Source organism: Grus americana, chromosome 10, assembly GCF_028858705.1.
Source record: "Grus americana isolate bGruAme1 chromosome 10, bGruAme1.mat, whole genome shotgun sequence".
In the NCBI taxonomy this organism is placed as follows: domain Eukaryota; kingdom Metazoa; phylum Chordata; class Aves; order Gruiformes; family Gruidae; genus Grus; species Grus americana.
This window is the reverse complement of record NC_072861.1, coordinates 9066906-9087970: the sequence shown is the minus strand read 5'-3', so window position 1 is coordinate 9087970 and position 21065 is coordinate 9066906. Positions and strand designations below refer to the sequence as shown.

At 35.3% G+C, this 21065-nt stretch overlaps 1 protein-coding gene across 6 annotated transcripts in view; it reads left to right on the top strand.

Annotated features, from left to right (window-relative positions):
* The window catches only part of CGNL1 (cingulin like 1), a 62980-nt gene that overhangs the window by 880 nt on the left and 41035 nt on the right, over nucleotides 1-21065 (top strand). For 5 of the 6 annotated variants that reach the window (XM_054836436.1, XM_054836434.1, XM_054836433.1 and 2 more), the window contains exons 2-6: nucleotides 15476-17078; nucleotides 17615-17709; nucleotides 18633-18726; nucleotides 19753-19854; nucleotides 20576-20724. In XM_054836436.1, the coding sequence (XP_054692411.1) occupies nucleotides 15495-17078; nucleotides 17615-17709; nucleotides 18633-18726; nucleotides 19753-19854; nucleotides 20576-20724 (2024 nt within the window). In that variant the 5' untranslated portion in view covers nucleotides 15476-15494. Of the gene's footprint in view, nucleotides 1-89; nucleotides 324-15475; nucleotides 17079-17614; nucleotides 17710-18632; nucleotides 18727-19752; nucleotides 19855-20575; nucleotides 20725-21065 lie in introns of those variants that run through there. The other variant, XM_054836437.1, reaches the window with a different exon arrangement.

The following is a 21065-nucleotide window of genomic DNA, read 5'->3' as shown; positions in this document are numbered from 1 at the left end:
CGGGGACCCCCCGCGGGTCGCTGACATCGCGGTGCGTCGGGGGCGCCGCGGCCGCCTGCCTGCACGCATTCCTCCAGGGATTCCTGGCATTCCTGAGCTGAGGGCACTCTGACTTCTTCATCTCCCTTTTATTCCACGAATTAGCGTACTTGTGCGAAAGGGTGTGTCCGCATTGTGTGTGTTCTTTTTCATGGCAAAAGCTTATAATGGCAGTTCAGCCATTTATTCTTCTTCCCAATTAACTTTGCATCTGATATAATTTATATCCCTCCCATATGATGACAACTTTATGTGGAGATCAGTGCTGCGATAAAACTTCTGTGGTGAGTTTGGATTAGCATCCACAGTTGACATAAGAATATAGTTGTTACAGCTTTTATCTTTCTCCTGTTTTTCTCTTTTGCCTGTAAGTATTTTTTAAAAAAAATCACTGCAAAGTAGCTTGAATAATTATCAACGTAGAAATAGTGGAAACCTATCCTTGAAAGGTGTTTTATTTATCTGAACATCTACACTGTGTTTAACTTGCACACATTCATATAACATGAATCCTGTAGATGAATGAGAAACCCCGTAGGATATAGTAATTTGTGGTATACTTATATGAATTTGAGAGATTCAGTGTCTGATCCTTATTCTGACAACTGTCACATGTCTCCTTGGATCTTTTTATAGAGCTGGTTTTAACAGGACTTTAAAAAAATTATAATTTAAATGGCAAAAACAAACCACTGATTACTTTTTTTAAGGTGCTTTGTAAGAACTTTTTTGACTAGCAATTATATTTTCTAGAAATGTCATTGTCATTGAATCATCTCAGGTTTTTTCTCATGTTAGACCCAGAATAAATTTGCTTATGCTCACAGTGTGTACTAAGCCAGATGTGGATACTGCTGATCTGCTGATTAATATAAAAGTATACCAAGTTGCTATAAGCTGCCTTTTTTCCTTTCCCCCCCTTTTTTCTCTTTTTTTTAGTTCTTAGAAATTGGAGTGTTTGAACTCGAGTCTTTTGGGAAAAGATTATAAGTGGAAATGAAAACTTTTCATACGGTATTGGAATGTAACATTAGTAGTGTAGTAAGCACCATGTTTCACAAAGGAGATGAAGAAGTTTGTCATGTTATGAAAGGCAATTATTCTACTTTTTATTGGATGTTATTCTTTTTGAGACTTTTTAAACAGAAAACAGTAAAATTAGAAAGCAATATTTATAATTTTTATTAAAAATTCTCTTAGGATTTTATATAATATTTCACATAAGAGCAGGTAATTTGTATTAGTAGAAGATGTTTTCAGTTTAATATTCACATATGTCTTTTGAAAAATTGATGTGAGCTAAACAGAAAAACCCCCAGTGCTTCAAACAAAGTATCTTATAAAGGGACTGATAATTTTACATATATGTATTTACAATTTAGAGGTGTTGTTGAAGGTTACTAATTATTGGGAAAGAATTTCTAGTTGGTTTACATACACCTTGAATTGCAACTACATTAACTGTTTCTAAATCCCACTTTAGTGCAAATGTACACTAGAAAGGATTATTTTTTAGCAAACGTCAGTAATGTTATGACAGTAATGAAAAGAGAGGGCTTTTCATTGCTAACCTCATTGATTACAGAATTTGCTGTGATATTCCAAAGAGCCTGTCTTCTCAGTGGGTGTATCACACAACTGTTTTTATTCAGTATCTGAATTAGTTGTGTTTTACTTTTAAATCTAATAAATGGGATGACTGCTTAGGCTGCCTGAGTTGCCTCTGAGCAAACAAGCTTATTTTAATTTCTGTTATTTGTATTATTAGATCTCGCTGTCACTAGTAAAATGTCTAAGAATGCACTTTGTTTCCCGTGATAGGATATATATGGGGGATGTGGAATTTAATTTGCTGCAAAAATGGTCTGTGGTGTATCCTGTGTAAGGAATTTTACCTCAACAAAAGGATGACAAAGCTGAAAAAAAGAATTGGTGTTCCTTCTTCTGGTTTACTTTCTGTAATTGGAAGTTCACCTTTCTGGGAGTATTGGTGAAACTGGTTTGTCTAGGCTTTGCAATGTCATCTGAAATGTGTGAAACGGCATGACCTCAAACCTGAATTTTTAAATCTTTTGTCATGGAGCAATGCAAGATGAACATATGTGCAAGGAATTTATTCAGTCTGGACCACAGTGGGCAGGTTATTATTTAAAAATAGCTACTCAGGTATTTTGAGGCCAAATAATTCTGCTGATGTCAGGAATTAAACAAAAGTAGACCAGCACAGTTTCATTCTGCAGCCTGCTGTTTTACAATTTTGTGCTTTTTGAAGTCATAGTTGTAGTGGTGATGATGATGTCATTATTATCTGGCCTTTTTACTATGTTGGTAGCCCGAAAATGTGTGTATTAATATCAAGTGCGTGAGCCTGATTACACAAAACAATGTTCAGCCTATGACATTGTTTACCTGTTTTGATAGAGGGGAACTAGCAAGAATCTGGTCGAGATCACTGATGTAATAGATTTCTGAGAAATGGCAATGAACACTAAAATAATGGGCCATTTTTCCCCACTTCTGCACCCTTTCTATGCAACTCAGTGGCAGCAGAAATGATGGAGCTACATACTCCCATGTATTCAGATAAAGCAGACTTAAGAAATTTGTGTTTCTTCTTTTGTCTACCTCACTTCTTCCTTTTTAGGGGTAGGAGGAGGTTATCTTCTACCTGATCAGTTCAGTGACATGATTCAGAGCCTGGCTTTACAAAGAACTATATCTTTACAATATAGAGAGTAACAACTGAGTCTTGAATGGCCAGGATGAGGTGAAGATGTTAGAATTTCTCCAGTTTTGTTGCTAGGTCTCAACAAACTGCCTACTGAGGAAGATGATACTGACCTGATGCATCCTCAACTTAGGTTTGGCAGTTTACAGGGTTTTTTAACACATCTTGAATGCTGTGTTGGTAGGACGTGTAAAAACCAGGTTGGTTTTATAATTTCTGTCCTTACTTGGCAAAAGAATGGAGAATCCTCCCACTGAGAATGCTACATTACCAAGTTATTGTGTGAGGGAAGGTACTTCACTTTTCATGAAGTGTTTATTCAGGCATGTTTAACTGGAAATATTAACGCATTTCGGAAACTGCTTTGGCATTGACTCTGAGTGGAGTTAAATCTAAATGGTAATATTTTTTAGTATAGCCAAGTGTGAAAATTTAATATTTATGCCTGAGAAATGAACATGTTAGGAACGCACATGCTAAAGATTTAGTGGAGTGGTAGTCATGGAGTCACCACTGTTTGGGATTAGAGCTCAGTGTATTTGCTGTGACCTTGTACCATCTCTGCCAACAGAGCTGGCAGCCTCCTTGAAGGAGTTTATCCAAATGTAGGCTTAAAACCTTCTGTTTTATGTGAAATAGAGTGGATGACAAAATCCATAGCCAAATATTTTAAGTACATAGTATAGTTTTTCTATGAATGCCTCTAAATTTTTAGCCAAATGAACTCTGTTTTAAATCATGTTGATTCATCTTTTGTATTTCTGAGATGCATTAACCAGATTGACAGCATCAGATTTAAAATGAATATTCTAGAATAACCTTTTCACATTCTACTTGATTTTGGTAAATATAGAGAGCAATGAGGAATAAAGGTGATTGGAGAAACGTCTCAGAAAGCACTTTGACTTAAAAAAAAATCAGGGAGTTTGGTAAGACTTGAAGATGCCTCAATTATTACCATAACTGCCCCTTTCTGTGAGGGTCCCAGGCATGCTAGGATTCATTACCGTTCAAATAGCTGCATAACTCTCAGCAGTCTGAGCATGACAAGAGTTTGACTCCAGGCATTTGCAGAAGTTCTTAATTCTTTAGTTATATGTACATTACAAACACCATTTTAATATAGCTAAAATATCAGTGTGGAAATTATATAAATACACTATAAAAAGTCAACTTATTGGCTAGGCTGCCCATGCTTACACATTCATATGTGCTTATGTATTTCTCCGTGTGTGCATACATAAACTCTCACAGACACTTGCAGAAGCCTTATAAGTGATTACCAGCCATTAGGAATGTTTCAACCATATTTTAATTCGAAAGATATCTCTAAGAACTGTTGAAGTTTATTAGAATGGAAGATGTATTTTATGTACATAAAAGCACTCAAAAGTGTGTAATGATTTGTGATCTATTTCAACATAAAACACAGAAGTGGTGGGTAAAACTTGAGCTTTTTATATAGAGATGGGGAAATGTTTTCAGTGATGTGAATTAAGCTCAAAATATTTTGTTAGGCCTTGTTGAAACTGGCAATGGGTTGGAGTATGCCTCCATACAGTCACTTGCATGCCATTAGCTGTTATATGCCGGTAGCAAATATTCAGCAGTAGCAGCCTTTATTTACACGAACCATTGGCATGTAATGTTATGTTTTAATTCCACAGACACTTCAAGCCTCATAAAGAAGCAGCCCTACCTCTCTCATTTCCCCCCAGTAATTATGCTATTCCAGTGTGAAGGCGAGAAGAGTGGTGGCTTGTGGGAACTGGTTAAACCTGTGCTCGGTGTACAAGCAGGGTCCACATCATGCAGATTTGGCTGCATAGGCTTCATAAGCCCTTTTATGTGGTACATCTCCTGGCGGAGCAGTTCAGCACACTATGAAGCTCCTTTTCTCTGTGGATTTATCTAGCCTCTCCTCTACTCAGTTAATGTCTCTCAGACTGAGTGTGATGATACCATCTTGTTATCTCGTGGTCGCTGGGCTCTGGACCCGCAGTTCTGACTGCATATTTAAATTTTAAAATGCATGGTTGAGTTAGTTGAAAGAAACCAGATGGGTGTGAAGCCAAGTGTTTAAAGAATACAATGTAATTAAGACAAAGTTTTAACAATAGAACAATGGGAGCCATAACCAGTTTGAATACACATGAAGCTGTGGGCTTATGTTGGCTGTGTAAATATGACTCCCATAGTCTGTTTTACATGTAGTTTTTGTACTTAAATACTTGCATCTCCATAAAGATTAACCCTTTTTTGTGCGTGTTCATATAGGTGAGACCTTGGTCTCTGCATGCAGTTGTACTCATGTAGCTCATCCTTAATTTTATTTAGGAATAAGCTATACTTATATAATCAAGGATATGCTGGTTGCATCTGTTGCGTTGCTGTAACTGTAATTTCTGTGGATAATATTATAAATAATTTTGTGTTCTTGAAGCATTGGCAAAACTTTCTAACAAAGGTTGCCCTAACTTTGTTTCAATTTCTTTGAGAAGCACTTTCTAAGGGACTCGTTATTTTAACAAAGTTGCCTGAGCATCTAAAAATATGAACAGGATACTCTCTTCTATTTAAGCAGTAATGATATCATTGGGATGTATTAAGATAATTTCCTTTGGAACAATATACAAAGCTTCTAACACTGACAATTGGTGGAAAATGTAGTGAAACAACATAGAATCTCTTGTGGAGTGAATGTAATTGTATCAGATCTTTGGATACAAACCAGCTATTGTATTTGAAATCACAAACTGCTTTTAGAATCTGTAAGTATTCTTGTGTCACTCAGCTGTTGTTTCTGTCAATACTTGAACAGATATGAACATTTAGAATTTGATAAACTAGAAGAGAGTATATGAAATATAATTTCCTCCTGGTGACTTTATTACCTTTTTTTTTTTTACCTTTGCAAGTTTATCATAACATTGAGGAAAAATTGAGTGTGATCATATCACATATATATAATTAACTCTGAGATAAGTATTTATAAGATTTTGTTGTTTGCTTGCTTTTTGTATTTAAAGTTTATAAATGTTAATTGTACTGCAATGGTGTCAGGATACTTAAAAGTGCAAGTAGATAAGCCCAGTAGATTCGGTTCCGTGTTAGTGGCAAAAAAGAGCTTGTACATGAGCCTGTGTGGGAGATGAAACAGTATAGCAGTATAAGTACATTTATGTAGGCTTTCGTGTCCACATAAACCTTGTACCAGCATAATTATAGTAAACAAATGTAACTCTCCATCTTCCTCCAGTGATTTAACTAGTACCACAGTATACAGGACCTGGGATTAGTCAAGACAGATGACATGAACTAGTTTCTTGGAACTGTGTTTCAGATACAGGTTGACTTCTGATTGAGTATACCTTTAATGTGCTTTTTGTCTCTGATTCCCTTTTGTTTGTGATTTGGGAGAATCTGGAAACTAATTACTTCAATAAAGAAAAAGAGCTTTTTAATAATGATACAAAATACATATTGCAGTGGTAACAGTTTAGAATATTACATGAGAAATTTGGGGTTTTCTTAATATTTTTATCATTAACAAAAATTAAGGCTTTCATTTCCACTCAGTAATCAAGGTTAATGGGTCATGCCATATTTCCTCTGGGGATAAATCCTGTAAAATTATGACTATATGAATTCATACATAGCAGGTTAAGAAAATGGGATATATATTATGTCCTTGTCTTCAATCAAACTTTGACAGTTTGAGACCTGAGGATCTGCCAAAATGTCTTTTTGTTGACTTACGGCCATTGAAGCAGATTTTCCTTTTGAAAAGAAAAAAAAAATAAGAAAATTTAAAAGCCCAGCAAAACCTGCTAGCTGTCACACAGCTCAAGCATTTGGCTGATCTGTCACATACTTTCATAGCACTAACAAGATGTTTTACATTTGAGACATTGAGACTTCCTCACACACAATATTTTTCAGCCAGAGGGACTATGAACCAAGCTGTAAGCAAGTGAACAGTATCTTTTGCTCTAACTGCTGGTAATAGTTCTTTCTACTGACAGTCTTTATTAAATACAGTTCTCTTTCTGTCCTTGAAAGGGTGGCTATTAATATTCTGGTTTATTGGCTGAGCATTTGAATAAGGTTGTTTAATATTTGGGCAGAACTGAAACTGAAATCCTCATCCCTAAGGCAGCAAATCCAAGACTCATCCACTTTGCTATACTGCGTTTCAGGAGAAATTGATAAAATAATGTGTGTAATCCATACTAATCTAAGCATGGCTGTTTGCTTCCACTAACACCTATGGAAGAAAAGTGTTATTTGGAATTTTCATCCTGCAGGAAATTCTAACTTGTCATACCTAGGCTGGCATCTGAAATCAGAACAGATTATGATATTTTTCACAGAATAGAAGTTAAATCCATTCAGAAATTTTGAAATACTCAAAATGTACTACTCTGATGGCACACTTCCTTCTGTCCCTAGACTTCTCTATGGGTCAGTGTTCCTGGCTGGATTTCATTATGTACCCAAAGCCATATGACTACCATATTTAATCACAACTTGGTCAAAAGAAAAAAAAAAGTTCCATTTATGGAAGGCACAGACCTACATGGGTCCTGGTGTGGAGGCTGGAATTATTGCTTTCAAAGGGAGTCTCGAGTGACCCACTTGCAGTGTCGATGTGTGGTTCTCCAGCATTTACTTCTCTACATTGGCACTATGCACACCTTGGACTGGCAATGGGTATGAATTTCAATGCAGGTAACAGTGCAATGTTGTGTATGCAGTCCTGGGACCATAATGGAATGCAACAGGTCAAAACCTAGTTCTTCTCCTTGGCACTGCACCAATAATATAGATGCATGCAGGGACTGTATGTAAGGTGGTGGACAGGATCTAGTATTAAGTTTAGAAATAGCTTTTGCGGTTCATTTATATGTAGTGCTTTTGGAAGAATAAAAATTGCTAGCTTACTTTTTATGAAATATGTAAGATTAATTCTGCCTATAATAACAGTCAGCCCTGTCTTAGAGGCTGAAGAGATATATTGATTTGGTCTTGTGTCTGTATGATAACAAGCATAAGTCTTTGTGGTATAACACTGGTATGTGGAGTTCTGAATAATACATGTCATATGGCTTAGGTTCCCAGCACCTCATGAATTTTTTTTTCCAAGCATGGACTTTTCCACCATCTCTTTCATTCCAACAGGTAGGAAAAACTCAGTGGTCTGTTTTCTAGTTCTTAACTTATAGAAATTTTAGGTAGCTCTTTGATGCTGGCATCAGAAAAGCTGACCAATAGTAAAATAAGTCTGTCTCAGGGAAATTTGCTTTTCCCCACTGCTGCCTGCAGACCTGCATATGCTGAATTATGACATGATGTATTGTACAAAATCCTCTGTTGTAGGCCTTTTGAAAGTTTTGAATTTTGATCACTAGACAGGGAGTGGCAGTTTACAGACAGTACAGGGGCAAGAAGAAATTGCTGTGGAAGTTTTATTGTGTTCCATAACTATAATAATTTTCCTTATAATAATTGTGAGGAGTGACTGTTAGATATGATACAAACATAAATTATATAGACAAAAAGTATACCTCAAGTAGGAAAAAAATCTTAAATGAGGGTAAGGAATCTACTGGAAAGATGGCGAACTTGTTGCAGATGTCTTTCTGTTGCTAGATATTGTCAGTTTGCTCTTAAATGAGTCTTACTGTCCCTTTTTACAGTCCCATATCTAGAACTTTAAAATTTCACCTTTCTCCCTCCTGCTGTCCTGTAAGCTCAAGTAAAGTCAACTACCCCAGAGCTATCTTCCATATAGATTAAAAGGGACAGAAAACCAGGCCCATATTCCTTTTGCAGAAGCCTCAGATTCTAAGTAGGATTGATAGTGATGAAGGTTCCCTTTGTGCTTGCCAGGCATGTTTGTGAGATTGTGTTCCACCAAGTGTGAAAACATTACAGTTTTGGTCTTGCCATGAATTATCCTGCTTGCTTCCTTTTCTTTATCCTCACAGTATGTAAATTTTCCTTCCTCTTCTCTCCTCAAGTTATTTCCTGTCCTTTTTCTGTAGCACTGCCATTTATTATTGACCTAACAGCCACTTTGTCTTTGTGTGATATTGCTGGTACTTCTGAATAGTCAGCTGCACAGAGAGCTCATTATTTAGCTTGGAGAGCAAGCTCGATGTTATGTAAAGCTGGAGGACAAATTTTGTAGTTTCTTCTTGGCATTTTGCTGTGCATCCATAAACTGTTACATCCCTCTCTTCTTAAAAAAAAAGGGCCCTGATTAAATAATATGGGCAGTGACAACTTTTTTTTTTTTTTTGTGGTAAGAAAATTTGGAAATAGCTTTCATGGAACTAAATGTAATTTGATATGTTAGCCTTTTAATAGCTTGAAATGTTCAGAATTCTAAAAGTTCACTCCTCTGAAGAGAGGATAGCGTGGTGTACCCGAATCTTGCTTTAATGAAATATCTTCAGTTGATTCAGTCTTAGGAGTCTCAGGATTATGATATGGGATATGAGGGAGTTCCTGTTTTTCTATCATCAGGAGAGCCAGGGAGCAGTCTTAGTCCCATAGGGAAAGTCAGCTCCGTTTTATTCTTCCATATTCTTTCACTAGTTGTATGCAAAAGGAGCATGCATGTAATGTGAGGCAATACCTGTGATGGATCTGTGGCTCTTTAAGGAGGCCAGGGAACATATCCGCTGGTGGGATAGTGTGTTCCCCCCACATGCTGGTCACCATCTCTGCCTGTATTATATATCCCAGGAGCACTGTCTGTCCAGCGCAGCTAGTTGGCTCACGTGCTGGAAGCAGAAAGTGTGAGGTGCTTTACAGCAGATATGTTAGAGGCATGCTTAATAATGAGCATGTATGGGCAGGATACAGAAGAGCAAGCTTCATATGCAGAGTGTGGCATTTAACAGGTTTGGGAAGGTGGTTTTTTTAATAAATTTGTCTTGTAGATTTGGCTAAAGAAGAACTGAAATGGATGAGTGGACACAATTTCATGCCTTTGTGATGATGCTGTAATGTTAGGAAGGCTGCAGAGCCACTGAAGGGAATAGCCATATCTGAAAGGCAGTCTTTTCTGCTCATGTTGGCAGGGAGAGTGGGGTTCCAAATTACAGGAGTTTTCTTTTTTTGTAAGGTGGGTCTCATAGCTTCTAGTAGCTAGCTTTAAAATAACTGTGAAAGGAAATGTTTTGGAGGCATTTTTAAAAAAATGGTTTTGACCTGTTAAACCGTTAGTATTCCTTTCCTGTGGTTCTTTGTAAAGTATTGTATCACCACTGAAGAAGAAATGTTACATAAGAACATGCAGAGTATTGGATTTTCAGACATGAGAACCTCTGCTGACAAGTACTCTTTATAAACAAAAATGTCATAGTTTCTATTTTTGCCAAAAATAAGTTGTTCAGAAAAATGAAACCACTTCTCAGTAATGACAAAATATGGGACTTTCCTAGTCACTGGAGGTCAGTATTTAAAATGAGTGTTTAAACACCTTAATGAAGGCTTATTTTAAAAAGAAATCCCAAAACTGAAAGGCCTGAACAACTTTGAGTGCCGATTTTGTTTGTGCACAGAAGTTTTTCCAGGTTTCTGTCCCTGAAAATGGAGTTAAAGCACAAATTCAGTTTGGAATTTTGTGATCGCCTCAAGTAGTCAAAGGCCATGTTGCTGCCAAAATAGGCAATCCTATCATTTCCTGGTACCTTACTCATTGATCCGATAGAAAACGCGATTATTTTTTTGCTGGATCAGCAAAAACTTGTGGGGCTGATGGTTGCTGGTTCAGTAAAGGCACAGGGAGGATTGTACAAGCTGAGATACCAGAGTGCTAGAATTGTTGCTTTTGGGGATAGTGTGTTACGTTTTTTAAGTCAGTTGGTAACATACAACATTGAAGTGAAGTAGGCATCTTTCAAGCCAGCGTATTTGGAACCTTTTAAAGAACTTGATTGTGTAGCCTGATAAAACTGAGTGTGACCACACAGGGATGACGCATAGTTTTCATGGGGTTTCAGAGTGAGGAAGGGCCTATGTAGATACAAAGTCCTAGACCTGCAGGCTCAGGCTGAGTTTTCTGGTAAACTCATTAAGTCAGTTTCTTTCAGCTCTTACCAGTTTTCAAGGAGAGATTTGATTGAAAATTACTCTTTTGCTGAAATTTCAAATAAAATAACTTATCTGGTGCATACAGTGAATATACTCCATATCTGTATGTCCTTGACTATATTATCTGTTGTTTTAGCAAGTAGAATATTTTCAAAAGAAAAAACTTATTGAAGTAGTTATTTCCTATGTCCTGATTAGTTTGTATATGCTGTTATGATACTACTTGCTTCACAAATAGGAGATAAGAACTAATTTTATAAAATAATAGAATGACAGTCTTCTACCTAAATTACGAATTTATGCAGAATCATTGCTTCTGTTTTCTGAAAACTGTATTTTTAAACTCCTTTGAGACCGCAAATAAAATTACTAGCAAGACTATATTATTTAAAATCAAAAGTATTAGTTTGGCAGAAAACCCGGAATTAGAATTTATATCATCCTCTATTTAAAAAAAACCCCAAACTTCTATTTTTTATAAGTAACTACAAGGAAACAAGGAGCCCTGCAAACAGGGAAAATCTCTTCCTAACTACTGTTAAAATATCTAACCTCTTTTCTTAAGCTTAAGAGTAAACAAACTGTTCTGTCATAACATTTGAGGGCTTCAGCAGACTTAAAGAAGATTAAAACTGGACAATTGTAGCTGTCAGTGCCCCCAGCTGTCGGCTTCTCTGCTGTATCAGATGTCAGAATTTCAATCGTTAATAGTATGGAACACAAGACTGATTGCTTTTACCTGAGTATGCCAGTCTGCAAATTTTCTTGGCTGAGGTGAATACTAAGCCATCAGAGTGTTCAGATGTTCTAATTTTTGACATGGTGACGTCCATCACAGGAGTGAGGCAGACAGATGAGAGGTCTGAAGCTGTTTCTCTCCCATCTTAATCTATTACTGTAAGCCTGCAAAAGCCTGAGATGATGACTGTACAGTGTGTGTGTAGAAATATGACTGTAACTGTAATTAAACAATTAACATGATTAATTGTTTTAGGTTTTCATCAGAAAGGCTGTGTGAGAAAAACTAGCAATGCTTTTTTAAATTTAAAAATGTTTACAATATTACAAAACTGGGGGTTTTGTGCATTGTAAAATAACTTTTTGATATTATGTAGTTGATGGGAGTATTATCCACTGTGGCTTGACATCCTTTAAAACAGGAACTTTAAGTACAGCCTTCAAACATTTGAACGGTAGGGCCAGCTGTCTTATTTTCTTGTAGATGTAATGGGGATTTATATATATAATTTTTTCACAGTTTCAGAAAGATAAAATATTTTATTTAAAAATGGTTGCTTTAGCACTTTGATTTCTACAGGGTTTTATCTTTTTGTATAGTAAAATCAAGTATTTTATTAGTATAATGCACATGAAGACAAATACACTTATGTCAATATACTTTTAGAGACAAATTAAATATATTAATGGTTAATTTAAGGTACATTATTAACCTAAATACTGTTTCCACTATACATTAGGGGTTTTGTGGTTGGTTTTGAGGTTTGTTTTTTTGGTGGGGTTTTTTGTTTGTTTGTTTTCCTGGTTATTCAATATTTTAGCAACTTTGCAACATGTTGGAAAGCACAACTTTTGTAGTCACCCTGAATTTGACATATTGTAATTTACTGCTTATCTATTCTTTATGCTGATTGATTTGAATAATTTTTTTTTAAGTTTTAGGTTTATTCTTATTGACCTCTTTTTCTTGTGTTTGTTAATTGTTACCACTGTTGGCAAATTCAGATGAACTTTAGTCTTTTTATACGTCTGCTAACACATACAGCTTTAAAGTGTAGTGTAAACTTTCACATACTAAGTAATTTGTCTAAACTTATTGGTGGCATTTCTAATCTTGCTAGAATTGCTAAGTGGAGAGCCTTTTTAAAGACATTCACATATTCATCTACTGCAGATGTATGCTACCAACTATGTATAAATCATGGGGTTTTTTTCACTTACATGGTCACATGCAAATATGCCATGAGTGATTTTAACTTACTCTAAGTAGTATCAGCATGCTGTATTCTGCAAACTAGATATCTTTTTATAAAGTTAGAGTTCTGAATCATTCTAAAAACATTGAGACATTTTAAACATTTGCTTGCTCTTTAGAAAATACATAATTTTGTTGCTTTTTTCATAGGCTGTTTGAAGTTTCTTTGTTAGTAATTTTCAGTTACAAGATCATGTCTTATTAACACTTTTTCCCTAGACAATCATGCAGATTTGATTTAGAAGTCTGAGAAACTTTTTCATTATTTTTATTTTGCTAAAACTTGAAATTATTTAAATTTTTATTATTTCATTGCATACCCATAGTAATAACTTCAGACCAACATCATATAATATAACAGTAATATAAAAATGGAAAGCATAAAAGCTTCAAAATGCTTACTTTATTTGAAAACAACTTTTGAACTTTTAAAAATACTTTCTTTTTGTTGCCTTGAGGAAACAAAGAACAATTTTGAGATAGTGATGAATGTAGCTGGACCCACTCAACAGTTTAAAGAACAGATTGGAGAGCCTGGTTTCTTTCTTCCCTCCAGCAACCATTCATTAGATTAGTGTGGTCTGGTTCCTTTACAGTGTATACTCTAAGTTACAGCTCTGTACAGTGCTATCTCTTTTTCCTTCTTTGCTTTCTCAGCCACCATTAGTGCAGCTCAGAAGCTGATTTCAGTGCCCTGGTCAAAAACCCACTAAATCAATGGAGTTCTCTTCATTGACTCTGGGTGATTAGAAGCAGCTTCTGCTATTTTTACTTGGTCATTTTTGTCTCAGCTTATACATTGAAACAGAGTAATTCATGTGAGATGTTATGAGTATACAGAAAAGAAGGTAAAAAAGTGTGGAGAAATACATAGAACAGAGGCCCAAGATATTGAAGTGTATTGGTCCTTGCTGTTTCCTTCCATTGTTCTTGCTCCTTCATTTTTCTACTTCCCTTAGCCTTCTTTGGTTCATCTTCGCTTTTCCCTTGTTCTGCTGCTTTTCCTACTCCAGGAGGTCTTGAATGGAGGTCAAATTCATAGTGTCTATTTACTTCTCTTTACTAAGTGGATTTAACCCCTGAATTAATTATGGTGAATTTAACTAGTTCACCAAATTTTTTAATATCTAAGGAAGACTTTGACAATGAGACTGTGCTTCTTTTCTTCATTAAAATAATCACTTAGATATCTAGCATTGTATTTAGAGAGACATATGCAGATTCCTTCAGATGAAGCAAGCCTGCTGTTGAGGAGGAGCTGCAGTTGGTTTTTAGAAAGAGGATTTTGAGGGGAACTGTCTTGCTACAAGGAAGAGTTGGGTGGAAACTAGTGTACTATGAATATTGAGTCAAACTTTTTAATTCACTGTCAGGAAAAAATGATAATTCTGTGTTGATTAAAATATCTGAGGGAGATGATTCATGCTGAGATACACAGGAGAGTGAAACTGGCTGCAGAGGTTTATTTTTCCATCAGACATCCTGTTTCTGTTTCCTCTTGATGATTATTCACCATTGTTTAGTGATCTTGGTTTTGTCAGGTTTCAGTGATTACTCAACTTTCCAGCTCAGTTCAAAAGTTTATTCCCTCCAGGTTTTTGCATTAGTTTGACAGTCTTGTGTTCCATTCTTTTATAGACACAGCTCTTACTGTCACTGCATTGACTCTGCCGCTAGACAGTTGGCTCATAATATGCAACAGATAGTAAAGTAAAACTACCCACAAACCCAGCTCTTACAGGTGGCATTTAACATTAAAAGTGCAGGCAGGGTTTAATTATTGTTTTCTAGACCTGAAACAGTTTAGGCACATACAGGCTGGATTTAGCCTTCCTATTGTTTCTGAAAAAGGTATCATCAGGCTTGGAAATACTAGCAGTATTTTTCCACTTCTGTTGCTCATCAAAGTATCTGTTTTAAAATAGCAACTGGAGTTTTCTGGAGCAAGCCCACAATTGGGAGATTGTTAAATTAATATATAAGAAAGTTAATTCTTATGGATGACAATGAGATAATAAATTAAAATGTTTATTTTCAGATGTCTTTAGAAACAAATGTTGAAAGCCAGGTATGTAAAAGTGCAACTCAAAGGCATGAGGAGATTGACCTTTCTTGCAGTGCTTTAGTTACCTAAAACTGTCTGGTTGTGTTTTGCTCTCCTGGGCTTATGTTTAAATGTTAATATGGCTGGTACTAACTGTTGGCTATCAAATTATCATTGATTTGTGAAGGGTACAGTCTTTCAGTAAACATAGTGGAGATACCCAAAATAAAAGCTGCTTTGACTCAAAAAATTGTATTAGACTTGCTTACATTTGAAGTCGTTTGATTCCAAAGGAACTAGCACCAACTCAGTGTAGGTAATCTTAACTGTTGTTATTTCTTAACATTTACAGTCATAAAATAACATTACATTGATCAGAATCAGTCAGTCAGACATTTGTCTTGTAATACAATGCATTCACTTTGGGCTTTGTATAACTTGTATATTGATTTCTCTGTGTATTACTGTTAGTCTTCATAGTCCGAGTGAATGGTGGAATAAAGTAAATAATGAAATAATCTAAAGTATTTAAAACTGACATTTTTGTAATTTTTCTTCTATTCAGCTATAATCCTCTGATAATCATGGAGCCATATTTTGGTTTTAAGCACGTGCAGCAGGACTATGAAGTCACTCTTGAACTTGCAAGTGAAGAGACTCAGAAAACTAGAAATGCACAAAATTCTAGGACGGGGTCTTATGGTGTCAGTATTAGAGTCCAAGGAATTGATGGACATCCTTACATAGTACTAAACAATACAGAAGGATGTTTTTCAGAAAATTCTCCTCCTCCTGGAAAAGAACAGCAGGTCATTTCTCAGACTGTAAGCAAGCCAGCCACAGACTCCAATACTGCTTTTATGTTGGAGGACAAAAACAGTGAACACACAAAGTTTCCTGGAACACAGCATATGCAACCCTGTATGCTTAAAAGCCTAAAGATAACCAAACTGGATGAAGAGGAAAATGGAATATCAGATTTTAAAGATGGAACAATGAAGTCCTCCAATTTGTTGAACTTTCAAAGACATCCTGAACTTTTACAGCCTTATGATCCTGAAAAAAATAACTTGAAATTGGATAATTACCAATCTTCTGCATGCAGTAAATCTGTATCTTTTGAAGTTGAAAAAACTGAAGCAAAGCCTTGGATTTCCTCATCTAAAGTAATCTCCCTACAGAAAACAAATACATATCTCACAGAGCCAACCAAAGCAAATTCAAAAAAGATACATTTGAACAGGTCAGTAGAAGTCGAAGACCAAAATAAGCAGCTGTTGGATTGCCCCACTAGCATGATCAGCTCCAACGAAGTGTGTGTTTCAGAATCATTTTCATCTGCAGGAGGATCCCCATGTGTTAGTCCCACTGCTTATTCAGAGACTAGAAAACCTAGACCAGATGTTCTTCCCTTCCGCAGACAAGATTCAGCTGGGCCAGTATTGGATAACTCACGAAGATCATCGTCCTCATCAGCTACTCCCACTTCTGCAAATTCCTTATACAGATTTTTACTTGATGACCAAGAGTATGCCATCTATGCAGACAATGTTAATCGTCATGAAAACAGAAGATATATCCCTTTTTTGCCTGGAACTGGTCGTGATATTGACACTGGTTCACTTCCAGGAGTAGATCAGCTAATTGAAAAGTTTGATAAGAAAGTTGATCCTCATAGAAGAGGTAGGTCAGGAAAAAGGAATAGAATTCATCCAGATGATCGTAAAAGATCAAGAAGTGCTGATAGTGCCTTGTCATTAGGGCTTGATGTAAATTCAGGTTATTTAGGTGAATTCAGTAAAAGCTTGGGTAAGTCAACTGAGCACTTGCTGAGCCCATCTAAAGTTTGCCTTCACAAGCGGTTATCCAGAGATCAAAAGTCACCTTCCACAGAGATGAAGATTTCTGCTCGAAGTATTGGAAAACTACAAATGCCTGATAAAGATACTCAGAACAGCAATTTCAATTCTTTGCAATACCATAAACAAAATGGAGCTGATACTGAGAGTTCGATGTTTAGGTCGTCTACACTCCCAGGACAGAATAAGAGAGAGGAAGTTAGAACAGTAACTTCTACTTTGTTGTTGCCAAACCGAATCACAGTTCCACCTGATTCAGAAGCCAAGAAAATTTCTGTAAAAACATTTTCACCTGTCCCTAATATACAGGTAATTTTGAATTTATGCTTTAAGTTGTGTTTTGCACTCAAGCATACTAAAACTCTCATATTGTTAAATGCATGTTTTTCTGCTCTTCATTAGAACAAACTCCCATCACACAATACTTCCAAATGGGATAGCATAATTGTTCTGGAGAAATATAAATACAAAAATTATTCCTGTAGTTGCAGGTATAGAAAATGTGGTTTGTAAAACAGCTTATTCTTGTATGGTTGAAGGAAGATGGTGGGGCCAAAGAAGATTATTGTAAATTATGTTAGTTATGATGATTCTTAAGTGTAAATGCACAAAAGTAGAATGCTGAAATATATGTACCTCCATGCAAAATTATGTTTTCTTTCATTTAGTGTGGAGTACGCTTTCTTTTTGCAGTAAGCCAAAACTCCAATGGGTCTTTGTGAACTTGAGGTCCACAGTACATGAATGTTTTCATAATATAATAGAATAGACAACTTCAATTTTCCAGGTTGTATTTACAATCCTCATAGGATTATATTTTTTGACATTTTATCTTGTCGTTTTAGGCAACTCCTGATCTCTTAAAAGGCCAGCAAAATCTTGCACAGCAAACGAATGAAGAGACTGCTAAACAGATACTTTACAATTACCTTAAGGAAGGGTTAGTAAGCATAGTTAAATTTTGCAGAGGAGACTGTATTTTCTCAGTGTGTATTTTCTATTACATTTAAAATGTGAAACTGTAAAATCAAAGCTGTAACTAAATGAAATGTCTGTTTCATAACTCTGTATCTCAGCTGTGTCCTTCAAGGCATTATAGGATCTCAAAATACCCAGGCAATCAGGGCTTACATGAGGTATTGTACAGGATTTGATTAAATGTAGTTGAAATTTGTGAATCAGAATGTTTAGCCTTTTAAATACGTCTGGAGTTAAACTTCATGTGATATTGAGGTTCATGAAGACTTCAAATCACGCCTCATGGGCGTTAAAGCTTGTGGATTTTTTAAACAGGAGCAAAAAAGTGTTATCTCTTAAGGTTTGACAGAAGCTCTCTTGTTGCTGTGCATTTAATCCTTTGTCCACCTGTAACTCTTTTACTTGGTATTTTTAAATGATAACTTATTGAAAGATGAAGGACGGAGAAATTAATTAAAATATACAATATGCACTTAAAATTCTTTGCATTCCTGATGTAGCAGGTTCTGGGAGCTGTTGAAGTGCTATTTCATGGTTAGGACTTGAAAAACCTAGTACTGATTGCTTCTAATTTCAGTATGTTTGAATAATATACATGCTGAATACCTGTCTTTCCACAGCTATAGTTTTGTAGAAGAGAGTTGCAGTTAGAGGTCAGGGATTTTTTATTTTTTTTTATTAAATCATTTGGAATATAATTTTTTAACAGCCTCTCTTTAAAGGGCTTAGTGAAATCATAGTTAAGATAATTTCTGACTAGTTTGTTTTGGTTTTTTTTTAATGGTGGGTAATTTTCAATAGTTTGGACACTCTGAATTTGTTTTAATGTTAACAAAATAGCACCTTTGATCATATCATTGCTTACTTGTACTGTCTGTGTTTTAGAAGTGCTGATAATGATGATGCGACAAAGAGGAAAGTCAACTTGGTTTTTGAGAAAATTCAGACTTTAAAGTCAAGAGCTGCTGGAAAGACACAGGTAAAAAATTTTTTAAGTTGTTTTGGCTTGTTTCATAGTGATACAGTGTTCAAACAGGGCTTTAAAAATTTGAATCCCCTCATTGACTTCAGTTACACTATTCTTGTAGTCTCTCAGTAGTATAGCTTAATTTTAATCATGCGCTGAGGTGATTTATGGGAAATCTATTTGTTAACAATTAAAAAAGAATGTATAGGAGTCTACCGTGAGAGCTTCTACATTTTAGAAGGAGAGATGCAAATTTAACTTGAACATCAAAAGGTTGTTGGATTGAAGAAAAAGCTAATATACATAGCTATAAAAAATAAAGGTGGAGCATCTTCTCATTATAGTGATGTAAATAGATATCTAAGTGGAGAGAGTATTTTAATTTGTAATTTAATTTGTAAAAGCAGTAATCTAGGATATTGTTTAAAAGCCATATTATAATAATAGCATTTGACAATCTGCCTACTGAATTTTTTTTGTTTCCTGCTACGTGGTGCACTCTTTTTTCAGTTCTAAAGCAAAGTGAAGAAATGCCCAGTTGTTTCAGTGATGACATAAGAATGATTAAATGCTTACTTTTGATGATTATTTTATCCTGGGCTATAATTAGTTAAAATGAAAATATAAAACACATCTTAAGAAATTACCAAAAAGCAGTGTTTGAAAATCTGTCTTGACATATAAGCATGAATCCCTTTGATGTCCTTTTGGTGTAACTGGTGACATCTCAGTTAAATTTGGCCCCAAGTACTCGTGATTTAATTCATAAGTTGCCTAATTTGAATTTTTCTTTAGGTATGTATATTTTCTGTATTATTGGCAACATGCCTTGAGCAATTACCAAGTTTTATGAAGCTCAAATCATGGTTCCTTTGAAAATATTAACTTGGCTTGACCCATATGAAAAGTCCGTGGTGAGCTCAGGCAGTTGATGCTACACTTTATTAGCCTTGCTTATAGCTTTACTTTAGGTTTTAAAAAACAATTGTCAAAGAATATCTTGGCTTTGTGGGAATAAACATCTCTATTTAATTGTAGGTTTCTGATTCTTCGGCTGAAGTAAAAGCATTGGTGGAACAAAAAGCAGAACTTGAAAGAAAAGTTGATGAATTAGAGAAGAAACTGGATTTAGAAATTAGGGTATGGCAATTTGTTGTTATAAAGCTTTTGACTGTTTCAAATATATTTTTCTAAGTGACAACTGATCAACCAGCTGAATCTGTTTTGCTTCATATATTTTTTAATCCATATATACCTGTGCTTTTACAGAAGACTTTTTAAGTGTAGTTACTCATAGCAGTTACCCTTTTTAATAAATCTCTTTTTTCTTAGTATTTGAGAAGGAGTTTGGAGCAGTGAATAGAAATGTTTAGGCACATGCACATAAAATTTCTTAGGTATCTGCAGAGGTAAATGTTAATCTGTTGACTGTGGCAAGACAGACATGGAGTGAGAGACAAACTGTATTCCTCATGTAGCTGCTGTTTATTAATTACAGCGTTATTTTTGCAGTGCTGAATTCAAAGTAGTTAAGTACAGCCATGCCCTGAAGACATGAGAAGAACAGCTTGGATTCTTTTGGTTTGCATTTTTAGTCTGTGATAAGAATCAATATACTTGAAACTGATTAGATAGTACTGAGGAGACTTCACTTCTCACATTGTTAATAAAAATAAAAAAGCAGTGCTTTGTGTGTTTTAATAAACATTTCAAGCTTTTAATATGCCTAAATTAATAAACACTTATACAAGTGAAAAATATTAAAGTCTTGAAATGGCTTCTTTCATATAATAAAAAAGAGCCTTAAATTAATTTATGCTTTGTCTATTATCTTGCTTAACTTTTGGTGTACAAAATTCAGAATCAGCAAAATTCCAAAGAAGAGAGAGATGCTACACAAGCAAGCCTGAAAGATCTTCAGTTGCAACTTGATGAAAGTATATGTGAAAAAGAAGCCTTAAAAAAGCAGCTGGAAGAAAGCGAGAAGGAACTCAGGCAAAACCTAGAGGAGTAAGTTAATTCTAGAAAAGTTATTCTTATATTTAATTTTAGATTAAAAGTACCTGCATCTTCAGAATATGTTAATGGAATCAGAGTGATGTTTGTTATTGTAGGAAATGTTTCTACCGTTAAAGAGAGGCATTTTTTTAGAATATCTGGAAGGAAGAGAAAGATTGCTGAATTTATAGTCTTCCTTTTGGTGTGAATTGCTTTTAATATTTCATGGTCGTATAGTCCAAGTCTTTAAAATATGGAAACTCTTGAATGCTTTAGTCAAGAATATAGTACCAGGTTTAAAATAAAATACAACTTTCCACTTAAATATCTACTTAAGAGTTCTTATTTTTACC